The following is a 17313-nucleotide window of genomic DNA, read 5'->3' as shown; positions in this document are numbered from 1 at the left end:
CACACAAACTGTTGGGCACCACAGGGCTGCGTGCCAGCCTTGTGACCCTCATGAATATGGAATGCAAGTAGAGCAACTTCAGCAGAATAAGATGAGGGAGAAAACACAAGGCGCACCCCAGGGAGACTGCCTTTTAGCCTAGCAGCTGGACATTCACTTCAGAGGCAGCTGCTCAGTCCTTTCTCAAGAAGCGGAAGAAGGAGTTGAACCTTCATCACCCACACAGTTGGGTAAGCTCCCAGCCCCCTGAATTACAAAGGAATTCAGCAAAAAGATCTTGCCTAAGTAATTGCTACTTAGCAATGCACAGCTTCCAGACACTACAAGGCGCAAACCCATCTTAGCCTAGCCTAGCCCTTATGCCCCTGATTGGGACTCTCACTATTCTCCTCAGGAGGGGAGAAGGAAATTGAACCAGTGTCTACCCCTTCCAGGTACTGACCTCTGCTTGTGATCCCTGGCCAGGAACCACTTAAGTGCCAAAATCATTTCTTGTGAAGTGCCTCTGAATGCCCCACCAAACAACTGAGGCAAGAGGAGGAAGGAGACTGAGGCCTACCATGTAATCTTTAGGCTGGTGGTTAGGGGGCCTCACCTGTGACTGTGGGGAAAGGGTGGTGGCTTCCATTTCAGTATGGGAAAGCCATTACAAAGGTGGCATAAAATAAAGCTCTATGTCAGAAGCAGCAAGTGGGGGGAAGCAGGAGACAGTGCTGTGGGGAGCTGGCTTAAAAGCTGGTTCCTCCCAGCACCAACTCCATGGTAAGGGGGCTTGGGGCAGAGCCATAGCAGCTCAGAGCCAGCACAAGCTGGGACTGTTCAGTCTCAGCTCACGCTGCCCCCTGGCAGCTAACCCTGCCGCAGATCTGTAGTTTAAATGTAGTAAAAGCTGGGCTGCTGTGTGCCCAGCTCCTACTACATTTAAACTGCAAAGCCGTAGTGGGGGTAGCAAACACCCCTCCCCCCCTTACTGAATAATCGAGTAGTTGATGGAATTTTCATTGACTACTGGATTGGCTGATTAACCACAAGTTAACATTATTAGCACCAACCCCTCATTGGACCAGCAAGAATTAACCAGGGCTACCTGGCTGAGAGAGCTCCACTCCCATAGCCCTGCTGGCCATGCTCCAGTTGGAGGACAGGTATAAAAGCCAGCTGCACAGCTTAGTCAGGGCTGACTACTATGGAGGAAGGAGTTGCTGTCAGGGTGCTGGAGGGAGAGCTATGGATGGACTGCACTACAGAGGCCAGTCAGCAGGGAATGGCTGGGGCTGCCCTCAGCCTGGCAGAAACTGGAGAAGAAGCTGACTGCTGTGAGTCTGGTAGGAAGTAACCCAGGTTGGGGAGTCAATGTATTTTAGGTGGATTCCCTCCTGAGCTAGTAGTGGGCCACCCCACCACTGACAGGGCTCTGGGCTGGGATGTGGTGGAGAGGGTGGGCCTCTGTCCTGCTACCCCAGTCCCATTAAGTCCCAAGGTGTGGGGGGGGGGAGGGGATTGCTACAGCTGTGATTAATGACTTTGGCTGCTAGGCTTTACTGCCCTGGGAACAGGGAGCACTGACCACTAGGCCTCCTTTGCTGAGGAAAAGGAATGGGGGATGGATGTTGGCTGCTGGGCCTTACTGCCCTGTGAAAAGGGTGGGTTGCTATTGACTCTGGCTGCTTGAGCTCACTACCCTTTCAGAAGGGGGTGTTTTACTGATTGTGGTCAGTAGGCTGAACTGTTGTATTGGAGATGGGGTGTAGGGACAGGGCCTGGGGACTGAGACACTGATCGGGTGGAGCATGCTTTGAGAGGCCTAAAAGGCCTCTTACCCTGCCTCAGAAGGTCCCAGGCATGTCCATACCTGGTGTCACGGGATGGGTAAGTGGCAGCCTTGTGGCCAGCCATGATTAATTTGGCTGGCTGTACCCAGCAGGGTTGAAAGCCACTGCAGGCTCTGGGGCAGACATGGGAAAGGGTCTGCCTCTGTGCCCCAGAAGTGGTGGGGCTAAGAGTGGAAGGGGTGGGGCCAAACATAGTCTGTAGTACTTTCCAGGCCTCAGAACCACAAGGAGCTGTGCTCCTGCAGCAACTCAAAGGGGCTTGGGGCTCTGGCTGCTGCTGCTACTTCAGCAGTTGGAGCCCTGGGCCCTTTTCACTCTGCAGGGGCCATTGCCCCCTGTTGGCAGGCCTGGCTGTACAAAATCAGAAATAACTTTGTAGCACTTTCAAACATCTGAAATCAAGCCATATTATGCGGCCATGGATAGTCAGCAGTATGGACCCATGCTGCCAAGCATATTGTTGTTATGAAAGAGCCCTTGGGAATGCTGAATAACTCCTAGAACTTTCAAGCAAGCCTGAGGAGTTTTAAGGCTTTCTATCACGGCCAAGTAAAATTCCCCCATTTCCAGACGGTTTCAAACTTTTATCTGTTTCAGTTTGTTAATGCATTCTAACATGAAATGTAAAGTAAAATGTGTGCATGTGCATACTCCTTTCCATACTGAACAAGTACTGGCTCTAGTTCTGGCCTGTTTTGAAGGCTCTTATACAATGAGATAATAGATTACAGAAACTCCCATAGTGCTCCTCAATGTATGCTTATACAATGTTTTACCTTATTTACATAAGCTGAAAATCTCTCCTTAAGTAGTTGCTGTGATGTTGGCAGACTAGTCTCCAGCTCATGCCAAGGCCTCAGGGATACTAATGCACACACATCTGGAATCTGTCTGGATCATTTATGGGTTAATATGCTATTGATAGAATAGCATAGATGGCGGGTGTTGTAAGCAAGCGGAGGCTCAGTCCCCAAACAGCCTATTGCGATCCCTTCCTCAGCTCGGTGTACTTCCCGCAGGGAGTCAGGGTAGGACAGTTGCCTGCCTGGTTTGTGGGGTGCAGCAGTCGCACTACCCAGAAGCTGTGGGTGCTGAAGCTGAAGCACACCAGAGCTGGGGCCTTGTCTCCCTGCCCCTACATGAACATTGCTGGGGTCATGGGTCACAGTGGACGTGCTTTGGGCTCCTGCAGGGGCAAGGGAGATGAAATGGGGGCACAAGGGGAAGGGCCAAAGGCTAGCCTCCCCAGGCAGCCAGGTCATTGGCCACCTATGTCAACCTTCATTTTAAAAAGCAAGTTTCTAGCCCTTTTAGTTACAGAGAAAAGCTTGAAAATGACCTGAGTGTAACCTAAACGCTCAAAAACCAGAAGAAAAATTAAAAGCACTTGAAATGTATTCTGTCTAACATACTTCTATGATTGGTTTATTTGCGGGCCTGACCCATGATTTTTGAAGCATTGGGGCTGATGGTACTGTGCCAGCCAGGATTGCAAAACCTTCTTTTCTCCTAGCCTGCTATGAAGCCTGAATTAAACATTACTAGGATTGTCAGGTGTCCAGTATTTGAGATTTCTGTTCAGGAAACAAACGAGAAAATATAAATGTCCAGTATTTTCTACATAAGATGTAATGTAGATTGTGATATAATGTCAAGCGTGTCTGGTATTTTTGTTGACATCATCTGGCAACCCTAAACATTACAGTTGAGTGTGAATGGGAACTTCAGCAACCTTTATTACACACTGTTCTAATCTCCTGTCAAGGCCGGTGTGACAAGAGAAAGGCACTGCAACCCTGGTGGGTTTCAGGACTGCTCAGAGGCAGAATATAAAAGGAAGGAGAAGTTGGCTCAAAGGGAAGCTAAGGAGTGGTTGAAGCAGGGAAAGCGTGTGGTGAAGCATTGTCGGGTAGTATTTTAGTGGATTTGATTTTTGGTTTTGTGGTTGTTTGTGGATATTAAATAAAGCCCTGAGGAAAGAGCCCTAAACTACTGAGGCTTGGAGCTTTATTTCTAAGCCCTGTCTGACAAAACTGCCTACCAGCTTCTCCTCGTGCTCATGGATACAAGCACTGCAAGAGGATGTGCTGATTCATATTGCCTCCCAGCTGGCCCATCTACTCTGTCACGTTGTAGGCTCTTTTGGGATTCTTGGCCAAGCTGAATTTGCAGGCCATTGGTGTTCTAGACACCAGGCAGATTTCTACCCCTAGGGGGCCACAGCCTAGCTTCGATTAGTAAAAACCCAGCTAGCATCTGCAGGTGGTTATTGAGAGGCATTTAAGGGTGTGTTAGTTTGCGGTTTTCTTAAGGAAAATTTGATTAAGCTCCCATCTATTTTCTTGAACAAGAAAAGAACAAGTTCAGCATCATGAGGCAAGTCTGAGTAATGGAGTCATAGCAATATAAATATTACTCCCATTCTAGTTAGAATACCTAGCTCTTATATAGTGTTTTTCCTCCATACATCTCTAAAGCACTTTATAAAGAAGGTCAGCAGCATTATCATCAGATATAGAAGGGGAGCATGAGGCACATTTTACATGAATTTTGTGTGCCCTCCCCTTGACGGAAAAACCCTTCTAGTCACTCTCTGGGAACAATTTTGTATTCCAGTTTTATTGATTAAAATGTTATCTGAAATTTGGGACCAGATCCTCAGCTGGTGTAAACTGGCATAGCTCCACTACCTTTGTTTCGGTGGATTTACACCAAATAAGAATATGCCCCCGAACTTCAAATTTGCAGTCATAAGCACTGAAGTTAGAATTGCTGATGTGATTGTACAATCAAGCAGCAGAAGCAAAACTAGCTTATTTGGTCAACAACAATGAACCAACACAAGATGGATTAAAAAAAGATACTTGTAGAGAAAAATTTGTACCCTAAACTCCATCCAATATTTTGGGAATTTCCATGAATTTATTCATCATATTAATCTGTTCACAGATTTTCCATGTGTAGAAAAATAAGCTAAATTAAATGGATGCATTATTCAGTGTGAATTTGTTCACCTCCGTGGAGTTGTACAAAGCTTGTGAAAATTGCTTTCTCATTTTGATAATGTGAAATAAGTGTTACTTTAGAGCCGGGGACATTGCATTTCTGACCCTGTTAAATCCTCTTGTTTATATATGTTTTGAGAACTTATGACTAGATATGTTAAATCAAGGTGCTAATCTGCACAAATATTAAATTTAAAAAACACCACAAATAGTCTGGTAGCACTTTATAGACTAACAAAACATGTAGATGGTATCATGAGCTTTCGTGGGCACAGCCACAAATATTGTTATGCTATAGCTATTTGCTATGCTATTAGCTGCTATCCATAGGCTAATAATGTTCTGAAATACAATGCACAATAAAGTCCTGGGAAAAGCCATTCAAAATGGTGAGCCAAAAACATGCTTGACATAAAGAATAACTCTGTGTGGCACCTACTTATGTTAGGACTGACTTTGGTCCCTAGCATGTATTATTTAGTTGACCCAACAGTGATTTTTTTTTTATGGCAATGATGAGGACAAACTGGCTACATACATTATTATTAGATTAAATATGCTTGGACTGTGATCAGATATAATCAGAATGCCCAAAGAAACCTCACAAGTACAGGATCCAATTGTAACTTCTACATTATTATTAGATTAAATATGCTTGGACTGTGATCAGATATAATCAGAATGCCCAAAGAAACCTCACAAGTACAGGATCCAATTGTAACTTCTATCTCCAAGTGCAAGTCATTTCTGTAGATTAGTCATCCATTACATCCCTTACACAACCATACAAAAACTCTGCATAAACAGATTTGTCTCTACTGTCTAAAAGTTTTCATTTAAAGCAATTCTTTGATAGTATTAAAAACACCTAACTCTATACCAGAGGGACAGTTAAAATTCTTCCTATTGACAGCATGTGCCTTTTAATATTACAACATTTTCAAACATTGGGCTTCTACAGAACAAATTATTGCATAGAAGCAGAGCCAGATCCTCAGCTGTTGTAATCTGGAATCACTCCATTGAAGTCACAAAAAGCACTACAAAAGTCCAGGAAATGATGCCAATTTACAGTAGGGCCTACATCTTTTAAAAAAATGTTAGCTATGAAGTGATGTAGTGATGTATCTCAAATTATATGCACAGTAAGTTAGTCTGCTATGTTTGAACTGCCCCTACCTTGGATGTACACCTGTGACAATTACAGCTGCCTGCTCTCCTACATTTCTTGGGTAAGGGGATTTTTGGCCCCTCCTTCAGGAGCTCCCAATCCACATCTGGCCATCTCCTCCTACCCAATCATCTCACCAGTTGTATCCCTACCCAACCCCCCTCAATTCAGCTCCCCCTCAGTTCAAGCTCTTAACTTTGACATCAGCACCCCAACAGTTCAGCCCCTCTTAGCACATCAACACCCTCAGTTCACCCTCCCAGTACTCACTTCTGCTCTGAACCCACAGCTATACAGCCCTCCCACCCCATCAGCCCACCTTCCTCACTCCTGCAGCCCCCAGACTATAGCTCAGTCCTCACCTCTCCTCATTAAGATTCTTCACCTTCCTGACATTTGAGAGTTCTATGGTGAGAACATGAGTAAGGCTTAATGTCCTTTAAAAATCTTATCTCTTGTGATGAATTCATGAGAATTGGCATGTCTATACAGTAAAAACATCTTGATCATTTGCAGGCTCCAAAAAGAAGAGGGAGGAAGCTAATATATTTACTCAGTTCATAGCTACACCTCAAGACTTTTTTCCTTTTTTTTATAAAATAGGAACTATGGAGATAATAGAAACATTGTTACAAGGAGCAGAGAAGGAAGGAACCTTCCAGTTCTAATGTTCTATGCTTCTAAGGAACAAAGAACAACAAATAGGTAGAAAAAAGAGGGGATAGGTTAAGTCTTGTAACTATTAGCAATCATTTCAGTATCACAGAATTTTTATTTTTGCCTCTTCCCCTTGAGCTGCCAAAAATTCAAAGTAATAGCAAAATGTGGTTTTAAGTACATCAGAAGCAAGAAGCTGGCTGAAAAACCAGTGGGGCCCCTGGGTGATCAAGGTGCTAAAGGAGCAACCAAGATTGCGGAGAGGCTAAATAATTATTTGCTTCCATCTTCATGACTGAGGATGCTAGGGAGATTCCCAGACATCAGCCATTCTTTTTAGGTGACAAATCTGAGGAATTGTCCCAGACTGAGGTGTCATTAGAGGAGGTTTTGGAACGAATTAATATACTTAACAGTAACAAGTCACCGGGACCAAAAGGCATTGACCCAAGAGCTCTGAAAGAACTCAAATGTGAAATTGCGGAACTATTAACTGTGGTTTGTAACCTATCCTTTAAATCAGCTTCTGTACCTAATGACTGGAAGACAGCTGGAAGAGGCAATGCAAATGAAGCATGGATTAGCATTTTCTCGGGCTTCATTCGCATATTCTCTTCCCATCTGTTTTTGCGCACCAGGTTTTTGCATAAAAGCAAGCAGTGTGGAAGTTCCCTTTTAGTGCAAAAAACTCTTTTGTGCAAGAGCCTTATGCCTCAAAAAAGGTGTACCATTCTTGTGCAAAACGTGGGTTTTGCACAAAAAGAAAACATCGACACTGCTTGTTTTTGTGCAAAAACCCATTGCGCAAAAATGGATCAGAAGAGAATATGCGAATGAAGCGTGAGAAAATGCTAATCTGCTCTTCATTTGCATGGCCTCTTCAGGCAAAAGTCATAGTGTAGACGTAGCCTCATTGAGCAACAGCAGTCATAAAAGCAAACAATGTTAGGAATCAGTTTAAAAAAAGAGATTAAAACAGAATATCTTATCGCCTCTGTATAAAACCATGATATGCCCACATCTTGAATACTGTGTACATATATGGTTGCCTCATCTCAAAAAAGATATATTGGCATTGGAATAGGTTCAGAAAAGGGCAACAAAAATGATTAGGGGTTTGGAACAGATCCCATATGAAGAGAGATTAAAAAGACTTTTTCATTTTAGAAAAGAGGAGACAAAGGGGGGATATGGTAGAGGCCTATAAAATCATGACTGATGTGGAAAAAGTGAATAAGGAAAAGTTTTTTACTTACTCCCACAATATAAAAACTAGGGGGTCACCAAACGAAATTAATATGTAGCAGGTTTAAAACAAAAGGAAGCTTTTCTTCATGCAGTGCACAGTCACTGTGGAACTCCTTGCCAGAGGATATTGTGAACTAGGACTTTAACAGGATTAAAAAAAAGAGCTAGATAAATTCATGGAGGTTAGGTCCATCAATGACTATAAGCCAGGATAAGTAGGAATGGTTTCCCTACCGTCTGTTTGTCTGGAAATGGATGACAGGGGAGGGATCATTGAGGATTACCTGTTGTGTTCACTCCTTCTGGGGCATCTGATACTGGCCACTGTTGGCAGACAGGATACTGGGCTTAGATGGACCTTTGGTCTGACCCAGTATGGTTGTTCTTATGGAACTACTTAATCTCTGAACATGGCATGGGTGTAAGACCGCACACACAAAAAAACTTTATGAAAATGCCTTAATTCTAAATATGAATATAAATCCTTTCTTGCTGCATCCCAAGCAATTAGTAGTCCTATAATCCAGTCATACGCCATCTAGTGATCTTTCTAGAAATTGCAACATATCATTTATTAAAAATGTCTAAAAATGTCTGGTGTAGCTGAAAGAAAAAACAGGACTATGTAGCCCTTTAAAGACTAACAAGATGCTTTATTAGGTGACAAGCTTTCATGGGCCAGACCCACTTCCTCAGATCAAACAGTGGAAGATAATTGTCACAACCATATATACCAAAAGATACAATTAAAAAAATGAACACGCATGAAAAGGACAAATCAAATTTCAGAACAGAAGGGGGATGGGGCGGGAGGTCTGTGAGCTAATGATCTTACCTTATCTTACCCATTACAAAGATAACTTCCCCAATTATCACCTCTAATATCATTAGCTCACAGATGTTTACCTCCTCCCATCCCCCTTCTGTTCTGAAATTTGATTTGTCCTTTTCATTTGTTCATTTTTTTAATTGTATCCTTTGGTATATATGGTTGTGACAATTATCTTCCACTGTTTGATCTGAGGAAGTGGGTCTGGCCCACGAAAGCTTGTCACTTAATAAAGCATCTTGTTAGTCTTTAAAGTGCTACATAGTCCTGTTTTTGTTACATTTAAACATGTAACCATGTAGGTCCCCAGATATTAGAAGGTGGTTGAGGTGATACCTTTTATTGGACCAACTTCACCCTGCCTTCCTCCCATGAGGGACAAACTTTTGAGCTATATAGAACTCTTCTTCAGATCAGGGAAAGTATTTGAGTCACAGCTACATACAAAGTGGGACAGATTGTTCATCACACTTTGCCCTGGTCTACACTAGGGCATTATTTTGAAATAACCTCATTAGGTCAAATTTATAAGTGGAGCATCAACACTATCAAGCCTGTTATTTAGAAATCTGCACTCCTGCTTTCCTCAGAATAACTCCTAATTTTGAAAGTTATTTTGAAATAGCATTAGTGTGAACTCTCTGGTGCTGCTATTTCTAAATAACTGTTCCCCAAAGTAACTCAAACTAATTACTCCCCAGTGCTTCCTGGGGCTCTTAAGTCAAGATCGCGCATTCACATTAATGGAGCCAGCCTTGGACTAATTTGAAGGTTTCTCTAGTGGGGGGGGACACTTTCAATTTTGTAAAGTTGGGAGTTAACTTCAAAATAACTAAATTCAACTTTCCTTGTAAATATGCACATAGTTAATACATTACAAGAGATCATTCAAAGTTAAATGGTCCCTTCATACCTCATCACGCAAAGGGGCTAGAGGACTACAAATTGTAATCCATTATATATTTGAAAGAGTTTGTGTGTTTGTCTGTTCAAGAATGCTTCCTAAACATTAAGAGCTAAGACCACCAAATTCTGTATGCAGCTTCCTCTTGCCATAACTTAACAAGGTAAGGGTTTAGTTGTGCCAGGGAAATGAGATGTATTTTTCATAAAACGGAAAGGGAAGGTCCTGCTATATAATGACCAGATGGGCAGCAGGGGGTATGGAATGGAAAGCAGCATATACTGTATAATGACCATGGGTGGAGGGGCAGCAAGAAGCTGTTGATGGGGACTGGGACAGCTTTAACCCCATTGGGGCAGTAGGAGGCAGGGGTGGAGAAAGGGACAGTTATCTACTATATATTTGAGAGACTTTATCTGTGTGTGTGTGTGTGTGTGTGTGTGTGTGTGTGTGTGTGTGTGAAGGAACCAAGCTTAGTGAGTTAATCTTCTAGTAACCTATAAATCCAACATCTTTACTACTAAGCCAATGATTTTCTGTGTCTAAAACTTGTGAATTTAAACTCTATGTGGTCATCATTTGAAAGTGCTGACGTTGATTGAGATTAATTTGAGACTGTCTGTCTGAGATCTTATCTGCAACAGCTCATACAAAACTTTAAGGGTTACACCCAGGATTAATCTTAGTAGATGAGATCCATATGTATAAAATTTTATATTCTTGTTGATGTGTTTTTAATATTGTTCATACAAATGCGATAGAACTGATGGTGCTTGGAAGAGATCCAAACCTACAGTGTTCTCCCCTCACATGGACCCCATTGAGAATTGGGACCTTAGTTCCTCTAAGATCAGCCACACAGCTTTCCATTAAGCCCTGTGCAGGGGGCTAAAGGCTGCTTCTTTTCTGTTATACATGCGGCAGGGACCTGGTAGTTTGACATAAAGCCCTAGTTTGAACTATCTGCTAAACCTCATTCCAGAAGGAATAACAGGTAGTTTGAACTAGGGCTAAATTTCGAACTACCGGGTCCCTGCCGCACGTAGACGCGGGCAGTTAGTCCAGACTTGTAAATTTCAAAAAATGGCAACCGGCCGGGAAGATGCAAATCAAGCGTGGGATATTTAAATCCCAGGCTTGATTTGCAACTTCGAATGCCTACCTTAGCCTCCCTAGTTCAAACTAGGGGGCTAGTGTAGACATACCCTTACAGACTAACACCACTATCCCTCTAAGACATTTCTTTAAGTGTAGGCTATATCAGGCATATATTTTTTAACATGCCATTTGTTCATTTTTACTAAGTTTATATAATTTATATCAACATCTGGACCTGATATAAAAGGGTTCTCTATTGTAATATTTTCTATATTACCATAACTACTTACTTGTTTTAAGTACCCTTTACCATTAAATAACAAAACAATCTGAGTTACAAGATGTGTTTTTATGTACCATGGGGGAGGGAGGAGGAGGGAAATCAGACAAATCAGAAGTAACAAATGATCAGCACTCTCTTACTGATGCAGGAATATCTTCAGTTACTTTCTTATTTACTGGCTGGACAGAATTCATAATGAGGATCTGTACTTGCCCTAATTAATGGCCTATTTTCAGGAAATGCTTTTAATTAAAAAGTGACATTTATGCAGTGGAGTAAAGTGATTCATGATTATCACTTACCCTATTTCTGTGTGGTTCTTAAGCTCTTGAATTAAAAGGATGGGATGCACTTTTTCTTGACATTTTGTAGGATGTAGAAGTAGTAAGAAAGTAAGACAGTCAGTGTGAGTGTTTAATATGCTCAATATAATTTCATACAGAGTTGAGGACAGTCAATGGCATCACTACTGAACTGAACATAGGACTGAAATCCAGAAATTCCTGAAATCTTATAGGTATGAGGTCTTAAAATGTCATTCTAAGTCGGGGTGGGCAATAATTTTAGAAGGGGAGCCATTTCACAAATTTTTTGAAGTGGTCCCAGGCCACCCCAGAAGGGGTGGGGCCAGGACACTTCCATGCTCCCCTGTGCCCAGATCCTGATTGACCTGGGGGTGGGGAAAGCATGTGAAGTCTTTATGCTCCCTCCTCTTCCCCCCCCCCCCCCCACCTAGAGAGAACCGCCAGCTGTTTTGAACACGCTCCTCCTACCCCCAGGCCAATCAGGGCCTGGGGGTATGGGCACATGTGAAGTCTCTTGTCCCCTACCCTGCAAGGGATGCATGACTCCTAGAGTGAGCCACCAGCTATTTAAAACAGCTGGTGGTTTACTCTAGGCACTGTGTACCCATGATGGGAAGGGGAGACTTCACATGCCCCCTTACCCCCCAGGTCTTGATTGGCCTTGGGGAGGAGGGAGGGTGGCTGCAGGCTGGATCAACCTGCTTGGTGGGCTAGATCTGGCCCACAGAGGCTCTCTTGCCCACCCCTGGTTTAAATAGTGAACTGTTGAGCGTTTACAATGGGCTTTCACAAGGATTGGTTCTTTACCCTACATTATTTAGTATTATGATTCAGAAAACCTGGAATAGTCACTGAAAGTCTGCAGATGTCACAGAATATGGGGCAGTAGAAAATAATGAGGATCGGTCACTGATTGAGAACAATCTGGATTGCTTGGTACACTGGGAACATGCAAACAATATGACTAAATGTAAATATATACATCTAGGAATAAAGAACACATGCCATACTTATAGCATAGGGGACTGCATGGATACATCTAGGAATAAAGAACACATGCCATACTTATAGCATAGGGGACTGCATGGATACAAAATTTGTATTCCATTATCGATGGATCTGCAGGGCTCTAGGGACTATCACAGACAATTTATAAAAGCATTAGTCAGGATTGTGCTACTTATTCTAAGTGCTGCTAGGTGGCGATATGCTACCTAGAAAACCATGAAATTTGCAATTTTTAGGAAGCCTTTGCTAAAGGCATAGCTCTGACTTTGCCATAGATCCTATATTATTTATTTATTCTCTTTCCCATGGAGGGATTTGTTTCTCTTAGCAGGTTTTATAGAAAGCCCATTCCACTCAGACTTCTAAATTAGGATTACTGTTTTCCAGAAACCTGTGCAACTTCAGCTGTAGCCAGATTATTTATATGAACTGAAGGAGTGGAGGTGGGGGTAGTGTAATACTCCCTTAAGCAGAGAAGGAGTCAGAGGCCCACTGCTGCAGTATTTCCCTTTCTAATACCAGAATTAATAGAATTTAGCCTTTTAGTTACTGGAAGTTGCTGCAACTTGAGCCTAGAAAATGTCATGATTCTATAGTAGCATTCTCCTTAAAACTTTCTAATGGAATTCTATGGTGTTCTTAGCATACCTAACCAGTGCTTTTTAACAATATAAAGGATTTTGGTGAGTGTTCAGATGACAAAATTCTACCCAAAATGAATTAAATGCATATTTTCACTGAATGGCTTTACACTTTGGCCATTTTGTATCTCTCTGTGCAGCATCCATTCAGACTTCACACTACTAAAATCAACATTTAGTGCCAAAAAAATCAACTACATGTTTGTTCTAAATCATCATGTTTAATCAGGAAGACCAATGACGGGAACCTTTGTATTTGACACCTGAACTGAAAACAGATGTTAAACATAAGATGAAGATCTAAAACTTCCAACACCACAAGCACATTAACATTATAAGAACGTGGGGGGGAATGTGGTGGTGTGTATTAGCACAGGCATAAAGGGTCATTGGGAGGATTAATTCATGTTTGCTTAATGCTTTGATATAGTGCTCTGAAAATGTTAATTAAGTATATATTTTCATCTCCAACACACATGTCTGAATACAAAGGACTGGATTGTCTCTTTGCACTGTGTGTAATTCAGGGGAATTGAAGTGAATTGGAGCAACACCAGTCTAAATGTCAGTGGAGAATGACCCTAACATCCCAGTGGAACAATACTGTAATGACTAATGAACAGTTGCTTCACTTCTGGGCTGTGTCTAAGGAAAGAGATTTATCCCCTTATTAGCCACATTTCAATAAAAAGTCTATCTTTAGTAACACAGATAGCTAGAGCTGCAAGAAGTATTTCCCATCTGAATGCTTATCAGTCTGGGGTCTGGTAAATCTCTGCTCTTGCTGAAATGTTTTGTTCTGGGCAGATTTTATAATGCCTGTAGCGGTAGGTATCTGTGTACAGATACCATTACTGGGACAATGTACCCTAACCAATATCAATTTCCCTTGTTGACTATCGTAGCACTTTTAATTCTCTCTCCTGCAAACCTAAACAGAGAAAGGGACACATTCAATAACCGATTTGCTATTAACTTCAGTGAGGACAGGATTTCACTCGAAGTTATTTAAGAAAGCAATCCCAGCTTTCCTAAGGTCTTCCAAAGTTTCCCCTGACGTTCTGCAACTGCTCAGAATTAGGGTTGCCAGATGGTTTCAGGGGGGAAAAAAAGGACCCTGAGAGTTGTTAAGCAAAAAAAAACAACCCCAAAACCAGTGTGGCCCCTTTAAAAAATGCGTGGTGAAGCTTTTTGGCCCTAACAGACTGCCGCTGGCTGCCTTCCATCTTGCCTCCTTGTGCCGGGCCGGACAGCTCCCCTGCAGAACTCAGTAAGCACTAGGGTTGCCAGGCTGCCTCTGTATTGAGCCAGACAGCCCGGATTTTCGCCTCCTGGCCGGGAAAAAATCAGAACGTACCGGACATTTTAGGTGTCTGGTATTTTCTGAATTTTTTTACCAGACAGGAAGCGACAATACCGAACTGTCAGGTTCCATACCGGACACCTGGCAACCCTATTCAGGATTAAAAAGAGAGAAGTCCTGTAAGCAACTTCTCTATTTGTCTTTAGTATCATGAGGTTTTTGTGGGCAAAGCTCACTTCCTCATATTAGAGTGGAGGAAAAAACGGGCAGCCTCACCATAAATAACTTTATTCTCCCCCTCTCCTTTCTTTTTCTGTTAAGTGGCTCCATTCTCTTATCCAAGCAGCCAGTGAAAGGTTTCAGAAAGCAGGGAACCAGAAAGTGAAGTGTCTTCCAGAATGACAGGAGGAATCATAACTCCATTAATCGCCATAGGAGTCTAGAGAGCACACATGCCACTCCATGCTGATGTAATCTTAAAAAAAGCACACAGGACCTTTTTCAGAGGGATAAGGCAACATGCTACATTAATTGATAATATAACAAAATAGCATATGCATTCACACACACGCATGCACACCCTGCTGATGGAGTAGTTATCAGTCTGTTGCTCGACCCAACCTATTAGCCAGATAGGTCAGTTGCAAGGAAGGAGCCGTGTTCTTGTCAGTCCGGGGTGATATTCCATCGTCTTAGCAGGACAGAACCACACAACACCCCATCCTTTATACGATGTTCCTTCCATGCAAGTCTATGCATTTTGCCTTGTCAGGCCTTAATCAGTTATTCAGCATCACAATCAGTTTTTCTGCGACATATGTTTATCTGCAGCCATCCGATATCAGCATGCTGATGACCCTTCCTGAGTGTCTTCTGGCAAAACTTATTGGTTCCCTATCAAGGGGTGCTTGCCACTAACTTCAGGGTTCCTCAGTTTTCCCCTGTAGTCTGTGTCTTCAGTGTGCTTTCACTTAGTTGACAATTATTTGGTGCTTCTGAGTCTCCGGCCCCTCCTCTGACCATTTGAGTATGCAGTGGTCTTCACACTTATCTCTCCTAAAACATTCTCTCTGGGTATGTCTACACTACCCCGCTAGTTCGAACTAGCAGGGGTAATGTAGTCATCCGCAATTGCAAATGAAGCCCGGGATTTGAATTTCCCGGGCTTCATTTGCATGAAGCCGGCCGGCGCCATTTTTAAATGCCGGCTAGTTCGAACCCCGTGCTGCGCGGCTACACGCGGCACGGAGTAGTTAGTTCGGATTAGGCTTCCTAATCCGAACTAGTTGTATTCCTCATTCCACGAGGAGTACAGCTAGTTCGGATTAGAAGCCTAATCCGAACTAGCTACTCCATGCCGTGTGTAGCCGCGCAGCATGGGGTTCGAACTAGCCGGTACTTAAAAATGGCGCCGGCCGGCTTCATGCAAATGAAGCCCGGGAAATTCAAATCCCGGGCTTCATTTGCAATTGCGGATGACTACATTACCCCTGCTAGTTCGAACTAGCGGGGTAGTGTAGACATACCCTCTCTCTCTCATTCATACAAACAATACGTTTACACAATTTCAGTGTGGGACAAAAGAGTACTTCTAGTCACTTTAACAAAGTTACAAAGTCTTTCAACATTAAACTTCTTTCTATCCATTACAAGGCTTTGTCTAATACTGACATCACTATGCATTATAATCTTGCATCCCTTCACTTTAACATCAGAACATGCTAACATCAAACAGAGCTGGAGCTACCTTAACAAAGCTGTCTGAGACCTACATCTAGGCTATGTCTACACTGGTGCGATCTTGCGCCAGAGCTATGCAAATGAGGCTAAGCGTGGAATATTGCTGAGCCTCATTTGCATATTTAATGAGCCGCCATTTTGCAGAAGAGGCTCTTGTGCAAGAAGGAGCTGTCTACACTGTCCCTTGCGCAAGAAAAACCCTCTTGCGCAATGCTGTTACGCTGATTATTTTTAGGAATTTTGCGCAAAATCTTGCCGCCTGTCTACACTGGCCACGAGTATTTGCAAGAACACTGACTTTGTAATGTACAAAATCAGTGGTTCTTGCACAAATACCCTGACACTCCGGCTCAGGGATAAGCCCTCTTGTGCAAGTATTCTTGCACAAGAGGGCCAGAATAGACAGCAATGTTAACTTCTTGCGCAAGAAAGCCCGATGGCAAAAATGGCCATTGGAGCTTTCTTGCGCAAGAGAGCATCTACACTGGCATGGATGCTTTTGTGCAAAGGCACATGTCAGTATGACGCTCTCTTGCACAAATACTTTTAACGGAAAAACTTTTCTGTTAAAAATATTTGCGCAAAATCATGCCAGTCTAGATGCAGCCCTTGTTTCAGTTTAATCCAAACCTTTTGCTATAACATACATTCATTATAACTAACTTATTACTTACACAATTACAAGGCTGCACTGAGGGGAATCTCTCATGTTGGTGTTCTGGTGCTGATGCTCCAGGTACAGCTCTTCAGATTTTCAGGAATGTAGCCTTTGACACTCTCACGTGCTGATACTACTGCCAGTCAGTCCAGTTTTGATTCACTACTGTCACGCTGCCCCTACCACTAGCAAAGGTGGCAAGTTGTATAGGCCCATGGTGCTTGGGCTCCAGGAATATTCCAGGTCCAGCTCTCCCAATGTTCAAGGATGGGTCTATACTCCCAGTCCTGTGTGCTGTCCTCAGTTCCTCTTCCCACCCCTCTTGCTGGCCAGGGCTTCTCTCTGCCTCTGTCTGCTGGCTCCTCCAACCCCCGGCTTGCTGCTTTCAGCTGACATCCAGTTGAGGGTTTCTCTCTGCCTCCATCACTAGCAGGCACTGAGTCATTACTGGAGCTGGGAGCAGAGAGGAGCCCTCAGCCACTGCTGCTCAGGGCCAGCCCAGTGACCATCCACTTTAGGCTCCTGAGGGTGGAGCCCACTTCCCTCTGCTGCTCTGCAGAAGTGGTGGGCTGGCTGGGGAAGTTGGATGTTCATGCTCATGTACAAAAATGCCTCTCTACCATTGGCAGCT

At 43.1% G+C, this 17313-nt stretch overlaps 1 protein-coding gene across 2 annotated transcripts in view; it reads left to right on the top strand.

Annotated features, from left to right (window-relative positions):
• Window positions 1–1176: 1176 nt before the first annotated feature.
• Window positions 1177–17313, top strand: part of ECHDC1 (ethylmalonyl-CoA decarboxylase 1) — a 56373-nt gene continuing 40236 nt past the window's right edge. Inside the window, exon 1 of one of the 2 annotated variants that reach the window (XM_075924125.2) lies at window positions 1177–1325. In XM_075924125.2, the coding sequence (XP_075780240.2) occupies window positions 1187–1325 (139 nt within the window). In that variant the 5' untranslated portion in view covers window positions 1177–1186. The remainder of the gene's footprint in view (window positions 1326–17313) is intronic. The other variant, XM_075924128.2, reaches the window with a different exon arrangement.

The sequence above is a fragment of the Pelodiscus sinensis genome, chromosome 3 (assembly GCF_052426305.1).
Source record: "Pelodiscus sinensis isolate ZL-2025 chromosome 3, ASM5242630v1, whole genome shotgun sequence".
Classification (NCBI taxonomy): Eukaryota; Metazoa; Chordata; order Testudines; family Trionychidae; genus Pelodiscus; species Pelodiscus sinensis.
This window is presented reverse-complemented; position numbering and strand designations above follow the sequence as displayed.